The sequence below is a fragment of the Squalius cephalus genome, assembly GCF_949319135.1.
Source record: "Squalius cephalus genome assembly, chromosome: 20".
NCBI lineage: Eukaryota > Metazoa > Chordata > Actinopteri > Cypriniformes > Leuciscidae > Squalius > Squalius cephalus.
The window spans coordinates 32,328,378-32,345,147 of NC_137141.1; the positions used below are offsets into that span (position 1 = coordinate 32,328,378).

General features: G+C 39.0%; 2 protein-coding genes across 2 annotated transcripts in view; both read left to right on the forward strand.

Annotated features, from left to right (window-relative positions):
- babam2 (BRISC and BRCA1 A complex member 2) overlaps positions 1 to 14,312 on the forward strand; it is a 98,001-nt gene extending 83,689 nt beyond the window's left edge. The window contains exons 8-12 of the mRNA XM_079852569.1: positions 6,987 to 7,086; positions 10,890 to 10,960; positions 12,222 to 12,304; positions 12,904 to 13,057; positions 14,031 to 14,312. Of these exons, the coding sequence (XP_079708695.1) occupies positions 6,987 to 7,086; positions 10,890 to 10,960; positions 12,222 to 12,304; positions 12,904 to 13,057; positions 14,031 to 14,094 (472 nt within the window). The 3' untranslated portion in view covers positions 14,095 to 14,312. The remainder of the gene's footprint in view (positions 1 to 6,986; positions 7,087 to 10,889; positions 10,961 to 12,221; positions 12,305 to 12,903; positions 13,058 to 14,030) is intronic.
- The window catches only part of mocs1 (molybdenum cofactor synthesis 1), a 153,164-nt gene that overhangs the window by 89,105 nt on the left and 47,289 nt on the right, over positions 1 to 16,770 (forward strand). The gene's annotated exons all lie outside the window — the stretch shown is intronic.

A 16,770-nucleotide genomic window follows, 5' to 3' on the forward strand; every position in this document is an offset into this window, starting at 1 on the left:
CTAAATATAAACTTGCAGTCCACTTTGTCAACCATGACCCTAGTTATCCTGACATTTCCCTCTGCCCCGTGCAGTAAGTAGAACACAAGGTCACTTCTCAGAAGGAATGGAGGAGACTTCAGCGTGACTTCACAACAGATAGATCTCAATGGGCAAGGTCTGCTAATGCCAGCCTCTGGGTGCCTGATGATTTTTTTTGTCTTTCATTCTGTGCTGTCCTCCATCCACTCAAATCAGCACAAACAAGCCCGTTTGTTTGCTCTCCAGCCATGTCAGCTTGTATCTGTCACGCACACACTCTCTCCACCCCGTTATATTAGGGGGGTTTGGATAATGCAGGACCACACAGGATTGACCTTGCCTCCACACATGCACATTAACAGTTCAGACTAGGGCGACTTAGAAGGGACTGGCGGGTGGGCGTATATGTGTGTGACTGTGGGTGATTTTATTTGTATTTTTTTTATAAAGGTAGAGCCAGGGGTTCAAAACAACGTTGGGAATGTGGAAACTTTGCTCCTGAGGACATACCCAAAAAATAATGAATGCTAGAACAGCGGCACAGTGTTTTTGAAGCCCACTTTTCTGTCTGCGATTTGAACTTTTTGCACAGATACAAACGCTGGTACAACACACAGACTTTGTTCATGCGTGTGTGGATGTTTATCAGACTTGCACCTGAGTTGAGTTGAGTTTGTGCTGATGGTACTTCTGTGTGTGTATGCACACGTTTGCTGTGCCGCCAGCTCTGTTCTGTCATTTTACCTTTTGTTGCTGGCGTTCATGTTATGTTGGCTAAGCTTTAGCACAATCAATAGAGTTGCTAGAAGTATTAAAGAGATAGTCCAACCACAAATTCTCATGTGGTTTTATACCTTTCATTTTCTGTGGAAAGCAAAAGGAAAGGCAGAATGTTCATGCCGCTCTTTTTCATGCAATAAAAGCATTGCATCTATATTTCAAGTCTTTTGGAACCATATGATAGCTTGAAATATAAGTTGATAAGGCTCATTCACACCAAGAACGGTAACTATAGCAATAACAATATTGTCCACACCAGTGGACGATATTGTTCTTTTTATTCTAAGGGCTCTCTGCAGTTTTGTTGTCTGTCGCTTTAAATGCTCTTTAAAGCAGGATGAATTCTGATTGGCTGTCAATATTTTTATCGTTTATCAGCTGGAAAAATTGTTCTGAAAGTGATTCCAACGATATTGTTTCTCTGTGCTGTTATCATCATAGTTTTGGTGTGGATTTGCTATTTTTTAATATTTAGAATGATTTTTTAGAACTAAATGGTTATCGTTATAATTATCTTCCTTGGTATGAACGGGCCTTTATTCAATTAATTCTCCTATACCATTGCAACCCTCAAAACTCATTTGTGTAATTTAAAGTGAAGAACTGTTTCTAAGTTATGTAGATCTGCCAACCCGATTTTACAGGAAAACTATTTTACAAGGAGGCGACTTCATATGAATTTGTGCGATACAAATTAGTAAAACAAAAGTAAGTGCCAAGTGCTTTGTGCTAAGCGGTGGGTGCGTCAGACAGAGTTACGGCACGCATGGAGATGAAAAGGGTATGAATGGACTTATCTAACTCTGGGGGATACGGTGAATAAGCTAAAGTCCCAAAACGTCAGCGTATTCCTTTAAAGGCACACTATGCAGTTTCCGTTTTTCTCAAAGTAATTGTATTTAACGTTACTGTCGTAAATACCACTCACGCAGAGCCGTCTCTGCACTCTTCCGAGCGCGCTTTCTTCGTTTTCTTCGTCGACTCTGCCATGATTCACATCTGAAATGTGTGCTAGTGTCTTCCACAGAGGCTGCTTCATATGTTGTTGATGTATGTGACGTCGTGCCGTAAAGCAAGCCGTGATTCTCGTGAGATTTGGCGGGGCGCCACCTCTCAAACCTGCATTGCTGGTTTTGCCAGCAGCGTCCCCCCGCTTTGCTATCGGGATGATTCGCTCTACTACGAGTTCGATTTTGAAGCTGTTATATTAAAGTACAAATCTTGCATAGTGTGCCTTTTAGATGTGTTTTGGTCGATCGTATCACAAGTGGACGACACTAAATACAGGGTTAAATGGGGTCTAAAACGTTTTGAGCTTGTCCACTTTCAACCACTTCCAGAGGTAGTCAAAAACGCATTCAACCGGATTGCTTTCGTAGTGTAAACACTCATGTGGTCGATGTGTTCAAACAGCCACAAAAGACCGTAAACTCTCCGTCTACTGACCTAATGCCTAAACATTATGGGAAGCGCGCTAGACACACAGGAGTTAAACTATCAGCTGAAGAGCCAAGTTTAGTTTGAAGACGAAAAATGTACCAAGCACAATGTTCTCTCACCATTCCTGATTTCTAACACACACTCACAGCGTTCAGTGGGTCTTGCGCCTCTCAGAACAGAAACGAAAGCTGATGCTCTCCGTGTGTTTTTCTGTTGTCTCTGGTCGTGTTCATATGTAAATTGCACAATCTTATTTCGTCTTTTAGATTGAAAGATCTGAAAAGGCCCATACATGGTCCGCTCATAGACCCTCCCCTCGAAGAAATCAGAAGTGGTTGACAGTGGACAAAAGAGACGGATTGAATCACCAGATGTAAACAGGAATGTCTCCCTCGTCTACTTGTGATCCGATCGGCCAAAACGCATCTTAATACCAGGTTTAAACAGGGCCTTAGCTTAAGATCTACTTTTGTGTTCCCCAGAAGAAGGAAAGTCACAGACAGGGTTTGGACCAACACGAGTGACAGAATTTTCATGTAGGGTGAAGTATTTCTTTAAACAAGCCCAGCACACGTGAGGAATCCCCTGCTTCCGCTCTCATCCAGGCTGGCACAGAAAGCATCTCCTCCAGCCAGCCAGTCATTCGGCCGTCCCTGCGGCCCGTCACAGAACCGGAGAGAGAGAGTGAGTGGGACTTGAAAGAGGAGAGCAGGAGAGAGGTCGCTCTCAGCCTGCCTGAGCTGAGTGAAATAAAACCCTCCCAGGAATCCTTCCCTCTCTCTCTCTCTCTCTCTGAATCCACACATGCAGGTTTACCCAGCGTATCGCTCTTGCAGTGATGGCCACTCTCGACTCCCACACAGCAGGCTGTGTTATTATGACTGTGAAGTGCTCACTGAGTTTGACAGTGGACTTCACATCTCCTTCAACATGCGATGGTGCGAGATCCACTCCTACACATTCTATAGTTTGACAGAGCGCCGAACACTTCTTTTTTTTTTTTTTTCTGTTTACACCCTTCTTTCTCTTCTGTTTTTGATTGCATTTCTTTCTGTTTAGAAGTCGGTTATTTGAGGGTTATGCTTTGTATAATTGTGCGGCTTGTTTGCATGTTTTCTCGTTTGTCTCCGGTTGTTGTTTATTCTGTTCTGTTCTTTGTTCTTGTGTTTGTAAAACTGTTTTCTCCTTACAGGTCTGTTCACTCAGTGGCCCAATAACACTCTGAAAAGCACAACAGAAACCGTATCAGTGATATATCTATATTTACACTACTGGTCAAAAGTTTGGAATTATTAAATAATAAATAATAAATAAAACATAAATAATGTTTTTTTTCTCTTAAGCTTACCAAGATAAAATTTCACAATTTTTTTTTTTGTTTTAATTACAATTTAAAATAAATGTTTTAACTATTTTAAAATGTTTTAAAATTATTCCTTTGATGCAATGCTGAATTTTCTGCAGCCATTATTGCAGTCTTGTCAGTGTCACATGATTCTTTAGAAATCATTCTATAATGGTAGCTATTATTGGTACTCATTTATTAATAATGGTTATTATTATTATTATCAATTATGACAGCAGTTTTTTCTGCTTAATATTTTAGTGGAAATCATGATTAATTTTTTTTAGGGTTCTTTGATGAATATATATATATATTATATATACAGTACAATTTATACGATTTATATTTCACATAAATGCATTAAAATAAATATATATATTATAATATATATATATATATATTATATATACAATTTATACGATTTATATTTCACATAAATGCATTAATATATATATATATATATATATATATATATTTTTTTTTTTTTTTTTTTTTTTTTTTATGCATTTATGTGAAATATAAATCGTTTGTTACATTATAAATGTATTATCCGTCACTTTTGATTAATTTGATGGATTCTTACTGAATAAAAGTATTAACTTTTTTTTTTTTAAATCACAGTTTCCACTAAAAAAATATTAAGCAGCAAAAGCTGTTTTCAGCATCATAATCAGAAATGTTACTTGAGCATCAAATCATCATATTAGAATGATTTCTGAAGGATAATGTGACACTGAAGACTGGAGTAATGATACTGAAAATTCAGCTTTGCATCACAGGAATTAATTACATTTTACAACATATTCAAAGAGAAAACAGTTATTTTAAATTGTAATAATTAATCTCAATATTACTGTTTTACTGTATTTTTGATCAAATACTAAATGCAGCCTTGGTGAGCATTTGCTCTTGTTGGCAAGAGACTTAAAAAAAATCTTAATTCTTCAAAACTTTAGACCGGTAGGGTATAAACCACATAATTAGCTGACCGGTCAATATTCAAGATATTATTCCATTCTCATACCATTTATTTTACATAGCTTGCTGTATATTTTCAATCTGTTGGCTTCTGTGAATCCCTGTGAAATCTGCTCAGGCAAAGTCGGAACAGAATATTCTTAGACAACTTCAGTTCAAGGTTGTAATTCCATAATCTTCCCTAAAAATATCGCCTGCTGCTGAGATTTTTCTTGGTTTCCTCAAATAGCTATTAAACAAATATCCCCCCCTCCATAAGCCTATCCTATTCCGACAGACGAATTCTCATCTACTCTGGGCTGCTTATGGCTGCTGGCGTTATGCCTGCACACAACCTGCAGATGCAGATCTCAAAGCCATTGATGCATAACTTGCCATATCTAGGGACCAACTGTGATGGGCAGTTACTAATGACCTAGCAACCACCCCAAAAGCACTAGTAACCACATAGCAACACCCTAGCACCATAGCAGCGAGGTTTGCATGGGCACGCGTCACTCACATCAGAATCAAGCCGGATCTCCATAGAGATGCTTCTCTATTGTCATTGTAACACGGCAACAACATTGTGTTATGACTGAGCCCGATGTGGAATTGACAGCTGAATAGTGTTTGAGTGGCGTCCCTCATCATTTCCTGTTTCTGCAGTCAATAAATAACACGTCTGCGCATTAACATCTCCAAACAGTCTATGAATATACTTCAGGAGCTTGATGGATGTGAATGACATTTACATGCTTGTATATTGCCAAAGACTGTTTCAGCAAAAAGGTAATCTAACTGTCAGTCAAGGGCATTGTTGATCTAAACCCAATTGACAGAGGATTCTCGTCGCTATTCTTCATATATTCAAAGAATGGCTGCAGAATATCTTAAATGTTTTAATAAGTATATTATAATCTTCCTTCATATTCTATTAAAAGATGTGTTGCCTTATTTTTTCCAGCTGTTGCTAAAAGGAAAGGACCCTCCAACCAAAATAAGCATCTAATAACCAAACCTCCAACATAAGAGCCGTTAATGGAGCTTCTCTTTCTCACTCGTCTACATCATACTTTTCATGAGCCCATCATGTCATCTCACCCTGCATTGATCTGGCGAGTTCTAGTGTCCTTTTAGAATCCTATCTATTTGTGCGGGTTGTTTTTCTCCATTCACTCATCTGATCATGTGGAAAGCAGGGGAAGAATGTATTGTTCAGATTTCTAAGGGTGTGTTCACACTTGGCATGTTTGGTTCAAATAAAGCGAACCCTGGTGCGAATGCTCTGTTAGTGCGGTTCATTTGAATAAGTGTGAACGCTGCCATCCAAACCTGGTCCACTTCCAAATGAGCTCTGGTGCACGGCACGGACCAAAGACATGTAAACCAACCAAAAGCAGGAAGATACGACCCTAAAACGGACAGAATGCTCACGCATTCCTGTTTTTTTCCCCATCATGCCGTGATGTTGCCTATCACAGTTCAGTACAGGCACCAAAACCGGGTCTCCTCGCAGCAGATCTTCGCGTGTGTGTGTGTGTGTGACGGAGGGATTCCTGACACTGTTTTAACTCATTTACACATCTAAGTGTTCTCAGCTCAATCATATACCATCATACCTGAATTTAGCATTGATCTGTGTGAACAGGGATAGTTTTGACAGCGAAACTACAACAAAAAAGAACTACAATCAAAAAATCTTTTGATTTTAATAGATAGAACACTGTTTTAACTCATTTACACATTTTAAGCTCTTAACATGTTCTCAGCTCAATCCTGTACCATCATACCTGAATTTAGCATTTATCTGTGTGAACAGGGATTGTTTTGACAGCGAAACTCCAAAAAAACTAGAATTTTTTTTTTTTTTTGATTTTTATAGATGACTTAATCCAACTAGTAAAGTAAAAATAGCAAGCGAATTCCCCGCGTTCATGGGAACTCCAAGACTGTTGGAAAAGCGTGCCAGATGGCACCTCTTCAAATTGTTTGAGAAAATGCACAGTGTGCAGACCTCTAATCTTCTTCACAGGACTGCTTTTAAGTAGCTAAAATATATTAGCATTTTCACTTATTTAACATTTTTTTGGTCACAGTAATTCCTGTATTTCCATTTGTTATTTCTTAGTTTTGATGACTATACACATTTACATTTCACAATAATAGTACAGTGTCGGATTACGGAAATGGGTTGCATATGCTGTTCCATGTTCTGTACACTAATGAAGTGCTCCAGATAAACGTGGAGGAGTGTTTAGGGAATGATCCTGGAAGATCAGCAGCTTTAGGGTTTCACCGAATGCTGACCTTCAGAAACACAGAAACACTCCATGTTAGCAAAAACTGATTTTGCTGAATGAGATAAGTGTCATGGTTTTTCCTATCAACAAAGGTGAATTAAAACGTTTCATATTCTTTTATCTCTTCCTCTCTCTCTCAGTGCACTTGGAGGGTCTTCGGCTTTACATATCCCAGCATTCCCCAATGGAGGCTGCCTCATTGACTACGTGCCTCAAGTGTGCCAATTACTCACAAACAAGGTAAAGTTCCTTCATTTAATCACTGAGATTGCAGAATCAATCAGGTTACACTATCAGTGAAGTGTGTGTTTGTGTAACGTGCTGCTAAGTTCATGAACACGTTCTAAGCAACTGAGTGTGTTTGCATGAATTACATGCATGTGTACATCTCTGGTCAGTTTTGACAAGGCTATATGACAAGTGGAAATAAGAATGTGACTGTCACTGGCCTGAGGAGTCACTGACATTGCTCTCCCCTGACATCTCTCCTTCAGTTCAGCCCCGCTCCTCATATCCACACAGACAGCATGAATAATCAACCCTTCCAATCTTACACTTCATGCCCCTCCAGTGGCCACCCGCTCCTCAGGACACACTCACCTGAACTTAGGTCACGCGTTAGTCTAGTCCAAAAATGACAAAAGTGACAACAGAGAAATTTCCTTGCCCCCAGTTTAAGTTAATATTAAACAAATCCGAAGGTTCATGTGTTTTTCAGATGCCTATTATCTATTTTAGTGCTTAAAGTCTAGCATAGCGACTCACGTTTTGTGTTGTAAATAGCTCGAAGGATCGTTTTAAAACACAAATTAAGATATTTATTATGAAACCTGAGAGGTTTATGTCCCTCCATTTTTAAAAGATAGAGTAACCAAACTATAGAAGATTCAAGCAAGTCATAAAGGCGTCGTTAAACTGATCCACATTAATCAAACAGTTTAATCCAAGTTTTGTGAAGAGGTATGATCGCTTTATATGATAAGCAGATTTACATATAGAAACACATCACATATGGTAAAAACAAGCTCAAACTTGTGTGCACGAATCACGAGAACCCATGAACCAACAAGTTTCTGTGTTTACCTAAGTTAAATCTGTTCATCGAGTGATGGATTAAATCGCTTGATTCATATTCATTTTATGATATTTTAATTACCTTTTTGAATCTTCTAATTTTTGGTTGCCTGGAAGTTTAATGGAGGGAGAGTAATCTCTCAGGTTTCATTAAAAAATATCTTAATTTTTGTTTTCAAGTTTAACCAAAGTCTTGTGGGTTTGATAGGAAATGAAGATGAGTAAATTATGACAGAATTTTCATTTCTGAGTGAACCATCACTTTAAAATTCCTCTATTATGCTTTCTCGAATATTACCTTTCATGCAGTGTGTAATATAGATGTTTGTGAATGTAAAAGGTCAGCGACATTTTAAAGTCCACGATAAATAACCTTATTGTCCCCTAAAAGAAATAATTCTTTTCTTTTAGCAATTCCAGTCTCACATCATTTTGTCGACATGTTGAGAAGACGCTGTTGTCTGCGCTGTGAATCCACTTTGCATGTGCTTCAAAAGGCTCATTCGCGCTGGAATCTATATGGAAATCGGACGCCATCGTTCATGTTTGTTTTACTGTATCAAGCGCCGAGGAAGCCTCTGGAGCCGAAATTCAGCGTTTTGTTTCCGACATGCGCTGTAAGTGTTAAACCAATTTCAACAGGCTTGCCCATCTGACCAATCAGAGCAGGCTCACGGAAAGGAGGAGTTTAGAGAGACTGAATCTTTGAACAAACCGTTTTCAGACTCTTTGAGAAATGAGGTGATGTGCAATGTACATGAAAATAACGTTTTTTGACCTTGGATGCATGTAAACTCTATGTAGGAAATATTTTGTAGAAAAAATCTCCAGAATAAAATTGGAAACCTTTAAAGTACCATAACATGGGCACTTTAAGTTTTAGATCTTCTGCCTAAGATTGAAATTCTCCCATCAACCACATTGGTAGAATGCCGTGTAGTTTGAAATCAACCAAGACTGATGATGCCATCATAATATTTGCATACTGCAGTGGTTTCTAACCCTGGTCCTGGAGTTTTGGATGACTCTCTTATCTGACACACACATCTGAGGTCTTGGAGTCTTTACCATTGATTTGAGTCAGCTGTGTTTGATTAGGGAGAAATCTAAGATGTGCAGAGCCTTGGGTACATCAGGACCAGGATTGGGAACCACTGGCATACCTGATTGTGGTTGTTTTCCCTTTTCATATTTATTTGAGTCACAGTAGCAACGTTATGTGTACTTCAGGCTATTTAATTTATCCTTCAAAATTCATAAAGAATCATAAACGTTTGATGCTCAATGGAAAAATCCAATTGGGTTTTTTGTCGAGGAAACCAGGGTGATGCTGACTTCCGGGTTAGCCTACAAAATGATGTTATCATTGCAGCACTCTATAGTTTATATAAAGACAGACCAGTTCAACTCAGTTCAGATATTGCACAGGTTTCATGACCTACAGTATGTTTGTGAAAGTGATGCACACACACATGCATCTGCTCAGTAAAACAATTATGAATGGTATTTTCTATTTCGGATTGAGCACACGGACACCGGAAGCTGGACTTTGAACTGTTGTAATCGAGCAGGTTTTAGCAGTGATCTCACCTGTCAGCATCTCCCACGCTCCCTGTGTGGGTGTAGAGTTCACTGATCCAAAGTTCCTGACACTCCTCCTCTCAACAATCCAGGCTTAGAGAAACAAAACGAGCAAGTGTGCGTGACTTTTTTCATTGATCAGCGTAATGTTTCTCTCAGATGTGGGTCTTCTATGAGTCATGAGCATTGATTCTTACATCACACATCGTACACACCAACACCTGAGCTGCTCTAATCCTGATGTCACCTGTGGAAAACAATCCGCTCACTTCGCACTGAGCAACTACTCTATATCTAATCTGATCTAATAGATCAGTGCTGAAAGACAAAGAACTAGTTCAGTTTGCAAGACATTGATTCTCCTTGTTGCAGTCGTGACCAGATACACAGGTGTTGTTTCTTACACAGAAGATGCCAATTCGATTTTCAAGCTCGCGTTGTGTACAGTATTCACTTACCATCTCTCTCCATTTCATTTTTGTGTGCTATTTTGATGAAAATGTTACAATAATAATTTTACTGATAGTTAAATTGAGTGAAAGTGACATTATGTAGCTTTTACAGAAAAAAATAAACGCTTTGAATAAAAAAGGGATAGAAATAAATAAAGGAAAGTAAATTCATTTAAATAATGATACAAACAAGTAAACAATGACAAGTCTTGGTACTTGTGTAGTAAATAAAGGTTTGAATTAGAACAGACATTATGTCTTAAAGAGGACCCAAAAATGAAAATTCTGTCATCATTTACTCACCCTCAAGTTTCTTTCTTCTGATGAACACAAGATAATATATTTTTGAAGAATGTTGGTAACCAAACAGTTGACGGTAGCCATTGACTTCCATAGTAAAAGAAATATCCCTTTAAACCCATTTTTATCTCTCTTTCCACAAATATTTCCAAATGTCGTGTGCTATTCTGTCAATAAAATGTCAAAAATCCCTAAAAATGAGTACAGCAGATTCCAAGAGGGTCACCATTTGGCACGTACCTTTACTAGAAACTTTAGCATTTCGTCTAACTCTAAGAGTCTAACCTAATGTAAGCAATGCAAGCGATTCAAAGACATGCAAACGCAGACGCCTACAGAAGGAAACATCTGCTCATCTTCTAACGTATTTTCCTCAATAGAAAATGTATCAGTTTTATTCTTACTAATAAAGTAGAGCTCTAGATATGCGCTCCACATATCATCTGATTAACCATACATCAAGTGAATATGAAATACAGTTTTTTATTGTTGTTGAAATTGAACATTGATTCCTGTCATAATCCCTGGCCTAATGCATTACTTTATTGTCAGTTTGCATCCGCATGCATTTTGCTCTTTTTCTATCAATGCACTTTCATTTAATTCTCTTTTTTGTTGATGTTTTTCTCAACTCAGGTTCAGTATGTCATTCAAGGATATCACAAGAGGAGAGAATACATTGCTGCCTTTCTCAGTCACTTTGGAATGTGAGTCCGTTTTTACCGTTAAAAACTGCTTGATTTAACTCTGTGACATTTGGAAAAAAAAGCACATTCATTTGGCAGACATTTAACGACCTACAAATGAGAAAAACACAAGCAATGTATCATAAAATGAGCCTATTACATTAGAAGTGTTCTTACTGATTTCAGTATTAAACCAGAAATTGCACACATTCAAATTCTCTGGCAGAGGTTTTTATGTAAACTTCTAGCCCTGTAGAAAGCTAAAAGTGATGATTTTGAGACATTTTGAGACCGAATCGAGACAATAAATGAATAAAACTGGCCTTGCCAGTCCAGGCCTGTAGTGGTAACCAGTATAGCTGCTCACCACGCCCCTGTGATCATGAGAAATTAGTTACCAACACTAATTCCTTTTTTTTTTCTTAATTACTGAGGATAATTCTGCTTCTAATCTCATAAACAAGTACAGACAGTCTCTTTATAATGGGCTGTAATACACAAGGCACCACGATGTCTCCGGTTTATTAACACACCTTAATACATTGTCAGACAAGGCAGTCTGGCAAGAGCCACAACCTTACACGTCGATTTATTAAAGTGGCATTAATGTAGGCTATTATGGGAAACTTGCTTTTTGGGATTTAGTAGGGCAACTCAAAATTCATATCTCTTACATTACCATGAATGCATGGTTTTTCAGTGCTGTTCTCTTCAGAATTACCATATTAAACATCTTCTGATAATGTCCCCGAAGAGACCATGGCCCTAAAAAGAATTTGTACATGAATGTCATTGCATGAGATGACACAATAATTACATGTTTAATGGTGGCTTAAATACTTTTGGGTCCACTCTATATTTGATTCACTCGCAGTAGGTTTGAAATACATTTTAAGGCTTGATTAAATGGCAGATATTGGCAATCTTGGCTGTAGAAGCATTAATTCATTGTTATTTCTTCTTGGTTATTTACTGTCACGGGTGATCACTTCCGTTTTCTTTATCATTTCCTATGGTGGATTGTTTGACAGGGAGGGAAGGGCATGAGTTGTGACTATTGCATCTGTTGAATATTGTATCATGTCCTCATATGCCTTATCAAAATAAAATATAAAGCAAGCTAAGATCTTCTTTTTAATGGAAATGATGACCATGTTGGGAAGGGTTATCCCACTATCTAGCCTCTTAGCGGCTATTGGATGCTATATTGGCTATGCCAAGATTACATATTTTATCCAACAATGTAATGAAGTATGAATATTTCTCTGTTTTGACTACACAGGGGGGTGGTAGAGTATGATGCTGTTGGGTTTACCAAGCTCACGCTTCTGCTGATGTGGAAAGACTTTTGCTTCCTGGTCCATGGTGAGATACACAAATATGTTCCCTTTACATGTGCACCTTTATGCAATCCAGACTCATTGGAAACTACATTACTGCAGAACCTGAAATACGTGGCTCCAGGTACATTTCACTGCACTTTTTAGGTGACACATCCACAAAAGGCACTACAAGCAACTTTATTGTTTTCATTGTAGACGCGGGTTTATTAAAAACAGCCCTTTGTGATGAGAAAACATGCCGTGTGTACTTTCAAAGTGAAACGTCCAATAAATAGCGTGTTCAATTTTCTCTGAAATGTGACTGTGGCAACATTTCATTAGGTTGATCTTGACACGGATCACGAGTGCACTGCTGATCTTCAGAGCAAGTTTACGTCAGAAAAGCCATACAGATTGTCAAAATGCTTTAGTTTACAAATCATGCACTGTATAAGGGTGTTTTGATGTCGTAATGTTGTATTACGCAAGGAGAAATGTGCACAAATGTCACTAGAGTGACGTATTTCCAATGGTTGCCTTTACATACTGTGATAATAATATGAACTCTTATCTCTGGATCTCATGTACCTCGTGTCTGTTCTGGATGATCTGTATTTGAGCTGTTCTCTTGTCTTCCGGTAGTGGACCTGCCTTTGTACTTCCCTCGAGATCAACCCACCCTCACGTTTCAGTCGATCTATCACTTCACCAGCAGTGGGCAGCTCTACTCTCAGGTGCAGAAGTCGTACCCCTACAGTCCACGCTGGGACGGCAACGAGATGGCCAAACGAGCCAAGTAAGAACAGTTGAATGATGAATCCTCTCAACAAAGAGCAACGGATAGTTTTCTCCCTGAGGAATGGCATTTCTCTCATTCGGTTCCTCTTCATGTGTAATGGTGTGACCTGAGTGCAGTTGAAGTGTGGCCACTGGAATGTGTAGTATTTACCTTTGGACTTTTCTCCCAGCCACACCTCATAGCTGGAGAGCACTCTTTGTCCCGAGTGCGATAAGCGTCAGAGATAATACATTTCTTCTGTGTGTGTTCGGCCCGTACCTTATCTCTTTTGCTCAGGCTTTCTAGCTTGGCTTCAATCAAGCAGAGATTAAACATGTAGATGGAGTGATTATCAGCACATACTGGACATTTACTTCATCTGTTAGTTGACCTGATTGGTTTTAGTGTGTATTTTTCCTTTATTGGTGTTGTTACAATATTAAATGTTAGTAGTCAGAGCAGTTTCATTACTCTTCATACCAATTATGTGAGACCTCTTAAAATGTAGCACTATTATTGATATGACTGCGCTGACACTATTGGATAGTGAGCTGGATGATGACGACTCTGTTTTCTCCAGAGCTGTTTTATAGCTGAATTGAACTTTTAAACAGTTTTACACAGTTGCTCAACTGAATCAATGCTAAACTGACTTGAGCAATGACACTATTGTCTTTTAGCAGCTGCTTCATAGCAGAATTGAAGTGTTTGCATCATTGATCATTATATTCCTGTTTATTACAGTAAAGCTGCTATGAAACAGTCTGTATTGTATAAAGCTCTACATTAACAAACGTGACTTGACAACAGCAAAGATCTATGCTAATCTTGTATTTTGATAAAGAAAGCATTGTTCTGCAGTAGTTCGTCAACAGTCAGGAGGTCAGGGTGATTTCACATGTAAGTTTCTACATGACACTGCTGTTGTCCTGTTTCTTTCTCTTTCTTTTCTGTTTCTCTTACTCTCTCTCGTTTTCTCTCTCACCCACAGGGCTTACTTCAAGAGCTTTATCCCTCAGTTCCAGGAGGGGGCTTTTGCCAACGGGAAACTGTAGATTTACAGTGTGATCGAGGAGTTGAGGGCCTGTGGACATGATGTACAGAAGAACGGAGTCTGTTAATGTTGGCCTTCTTTAATGTTTCTGCCCTTACAAGCAATGTCATTTGGTACATTTACATGTCCTGTGTGTATTTGTTTATAATTTATATGCTATTTGTGTTTTCTCATGTTCTTTATGAATATATGACACCAATAAATCAAGTTGCATTGCTACTTTCCTCAGTTTCTGATTTTGTTGCTCTTATGATTTGTCCTTAGTTTTTACTTTTAAAGTGTTTTAAGTTTTAAATTCATCCACAAATTGTTTCATTTTGTTCCCTTTTTTAGGCAAATCAGATATGTAAGATAAGTCTGTATGAAGTAAGAAGTCAATTTTCAATCGAATTATTCCCCAAAACTGAAAAAAAGCGTCTAAATCATGAGGACTCTTTTTTCTAAACTGGTTCATTGTAGTCAACGTCTTTTTGTTTTTGTAATTTTCCAAGGAGAATGTAGTTGAGTGTGTTCATCTGTGCATTTTAAAGGCCTTATGTATGTGTGTATCTGCATACATGTGTTGTTTTCTTGCGCTCGAGCCTCACGATGATGGAAAAATGTCTTGACGTGTCGTCGCTGTCAACCCTGATCGCTTTTAAGCTTTAAACATGGTTTCAAACACAAACCCTGAGTGTGTGAGAGTGTTTGTTGAGGGAGTGTAGACATGAACGGGGTGTGTGTGTGAGAGAACCCACAGCTGAGCGAGCGAGAGAGCGCTTGTTTTCATCATTAAACACAAGGGTCATTGTCAGGGGTCTTTGTTGGCCTGGGGATCTGCCCTCTGCTATATTTATTGTTGGTAATGCAGGAGCTGTCATGTCTAATTGGGAACTACGGGATAAATGTATTTGGGCCATTTAATAGAATCAAGTCTTTTAATAAAATAATTAATAACAAGATTCTTTCCGTCTGTTTTCCCTTCCATCCTCGATTGGCACTGCTGTTAAACTGGCCCTGTGTGTGTTGGACCCCTGTTTCAGGGTGTTTTGAGAGAGCTGAAGGAAAGGTTGATGGTTGTGTTTCTTTTTTCAGCGCCCACTCGATCAGCTCTAGTGCTGCATTAACAGTAAAGTGTAGTGCATTATGGGTTAGCGGAAAACAAGTGCTTCCTCTAGTGTGTTCCATGCACATGTCAGCAACTTATATATCAAAGTATACTTTTTTATTTCAGTAGTTCATTTCTAAGAGTTGATGCAGATGAATAAACAGCTGTAAATGAGGTGTAGAATGAGCCTGTTTTTAAAGACCTTGTTTTCTTTTTGCTCTCCACTTTTAGTGCCGGGGTCTTGCCTGCCAACTTTGCTGCTAATTCCCCAAATCCACTAATCCTGCCTTATTTAAACCATCTTGATGGCAGCAGGCCACAGAAAATAAAAAGCTTGGCAATCTAAACGATGCTCAGATTCATCAATTGCAACGGTATTGTCATTCCAAAGCGGGCAAGTTAACCTTTGAAGGAATTGCTGCTGACAGTTTCAGTTGTTTGTTTAAGTACAGGCTATTTTAAAATGACTTCAAACCATCTGTTAATCTGAGTGTATACATATTTCTAAACGGGTTTTTAGAGGAGTCCCAGCCACGATCGTGTGTCATGTTTCAACATGAAAACAACTCTCCTCCAGGTTTTTCCTAGTCTACTAATGGTGATTATTTGGGAGATAAAAAGCAAGAAAACAACAAAAATGCTTCCATTAAAGCTGTCTATAAGAAGCAAATTAGAGAAGTTTCTCCAGACTGTAATGTAATTAATTCAACATGTGACAGACTAGGCGTTTGAAGCCGTAAGAACCTTAAGAAAACAAGCTTATAGTTACTGAGACCCAGTGTCCTCTGTGTGCCAACATCTCTAGGTCTAATCTCCAATAGTGGATGTGACAGCTCTCTGACTCTGCCTCGTTCTTACCTTTCTCCAGAAACGATCAGAAGAGAGGCGGGACATGTCCGGACATTCGGACCCTCTCAAAACAGCTCTGCAATGCAAACTCCAACATTAGATAGTGTTTTGATGTCCACAATAAGACAGTGAAGATTGAAAGTCCCATTTGCCATCTTAGATCACCTCCCTCCCCGAAGACGCTCTAAGACAGGGCAGCGGCGAACATGAGAGGTAATCGGAGCGAAATAAGGAACATTACGAAGGCCTGAATATGTCAGAGCGAGGCTGAGGGAAACGCGGTCAGGCCTTCGCCTGTTTACCACTGCGGAGTTCCCCAAGCTGTCAGGCCTGGCCATTTCATACACAATCACCGTTATTTCATGCATTCCTCTGAAAAACACATCATTAAAACAAAGTCACTGAAAACAAACATTTGAGACGGGGGGAAAACGAGAGACGAAGTTTCCCGTTCTGGTAACTCTGGGAGACTTTGTGTCCTGATGTCTGCAAATTCAGAGTGACATCAGTGGGAGTTTTTCCCCTCTTCGTCGTCGTCGTCGTCGTCGTCGTCTTCCAGCGAGGGAGAGGAGGGGGCGGCAGGGATTGAGGATTGTGGCGGCACTCATGAACGGCTAGGGTTGTTGACGCGAGCCATGTTTGGGATGATGGAGCTGAGAGGCTTAGCTAATTTGGAAGAGTGGGGGAGATTTGAGGCCTTTTGTCGGAGTCTGTTTGATCTGTTGCAGTGGGGAAAAAATG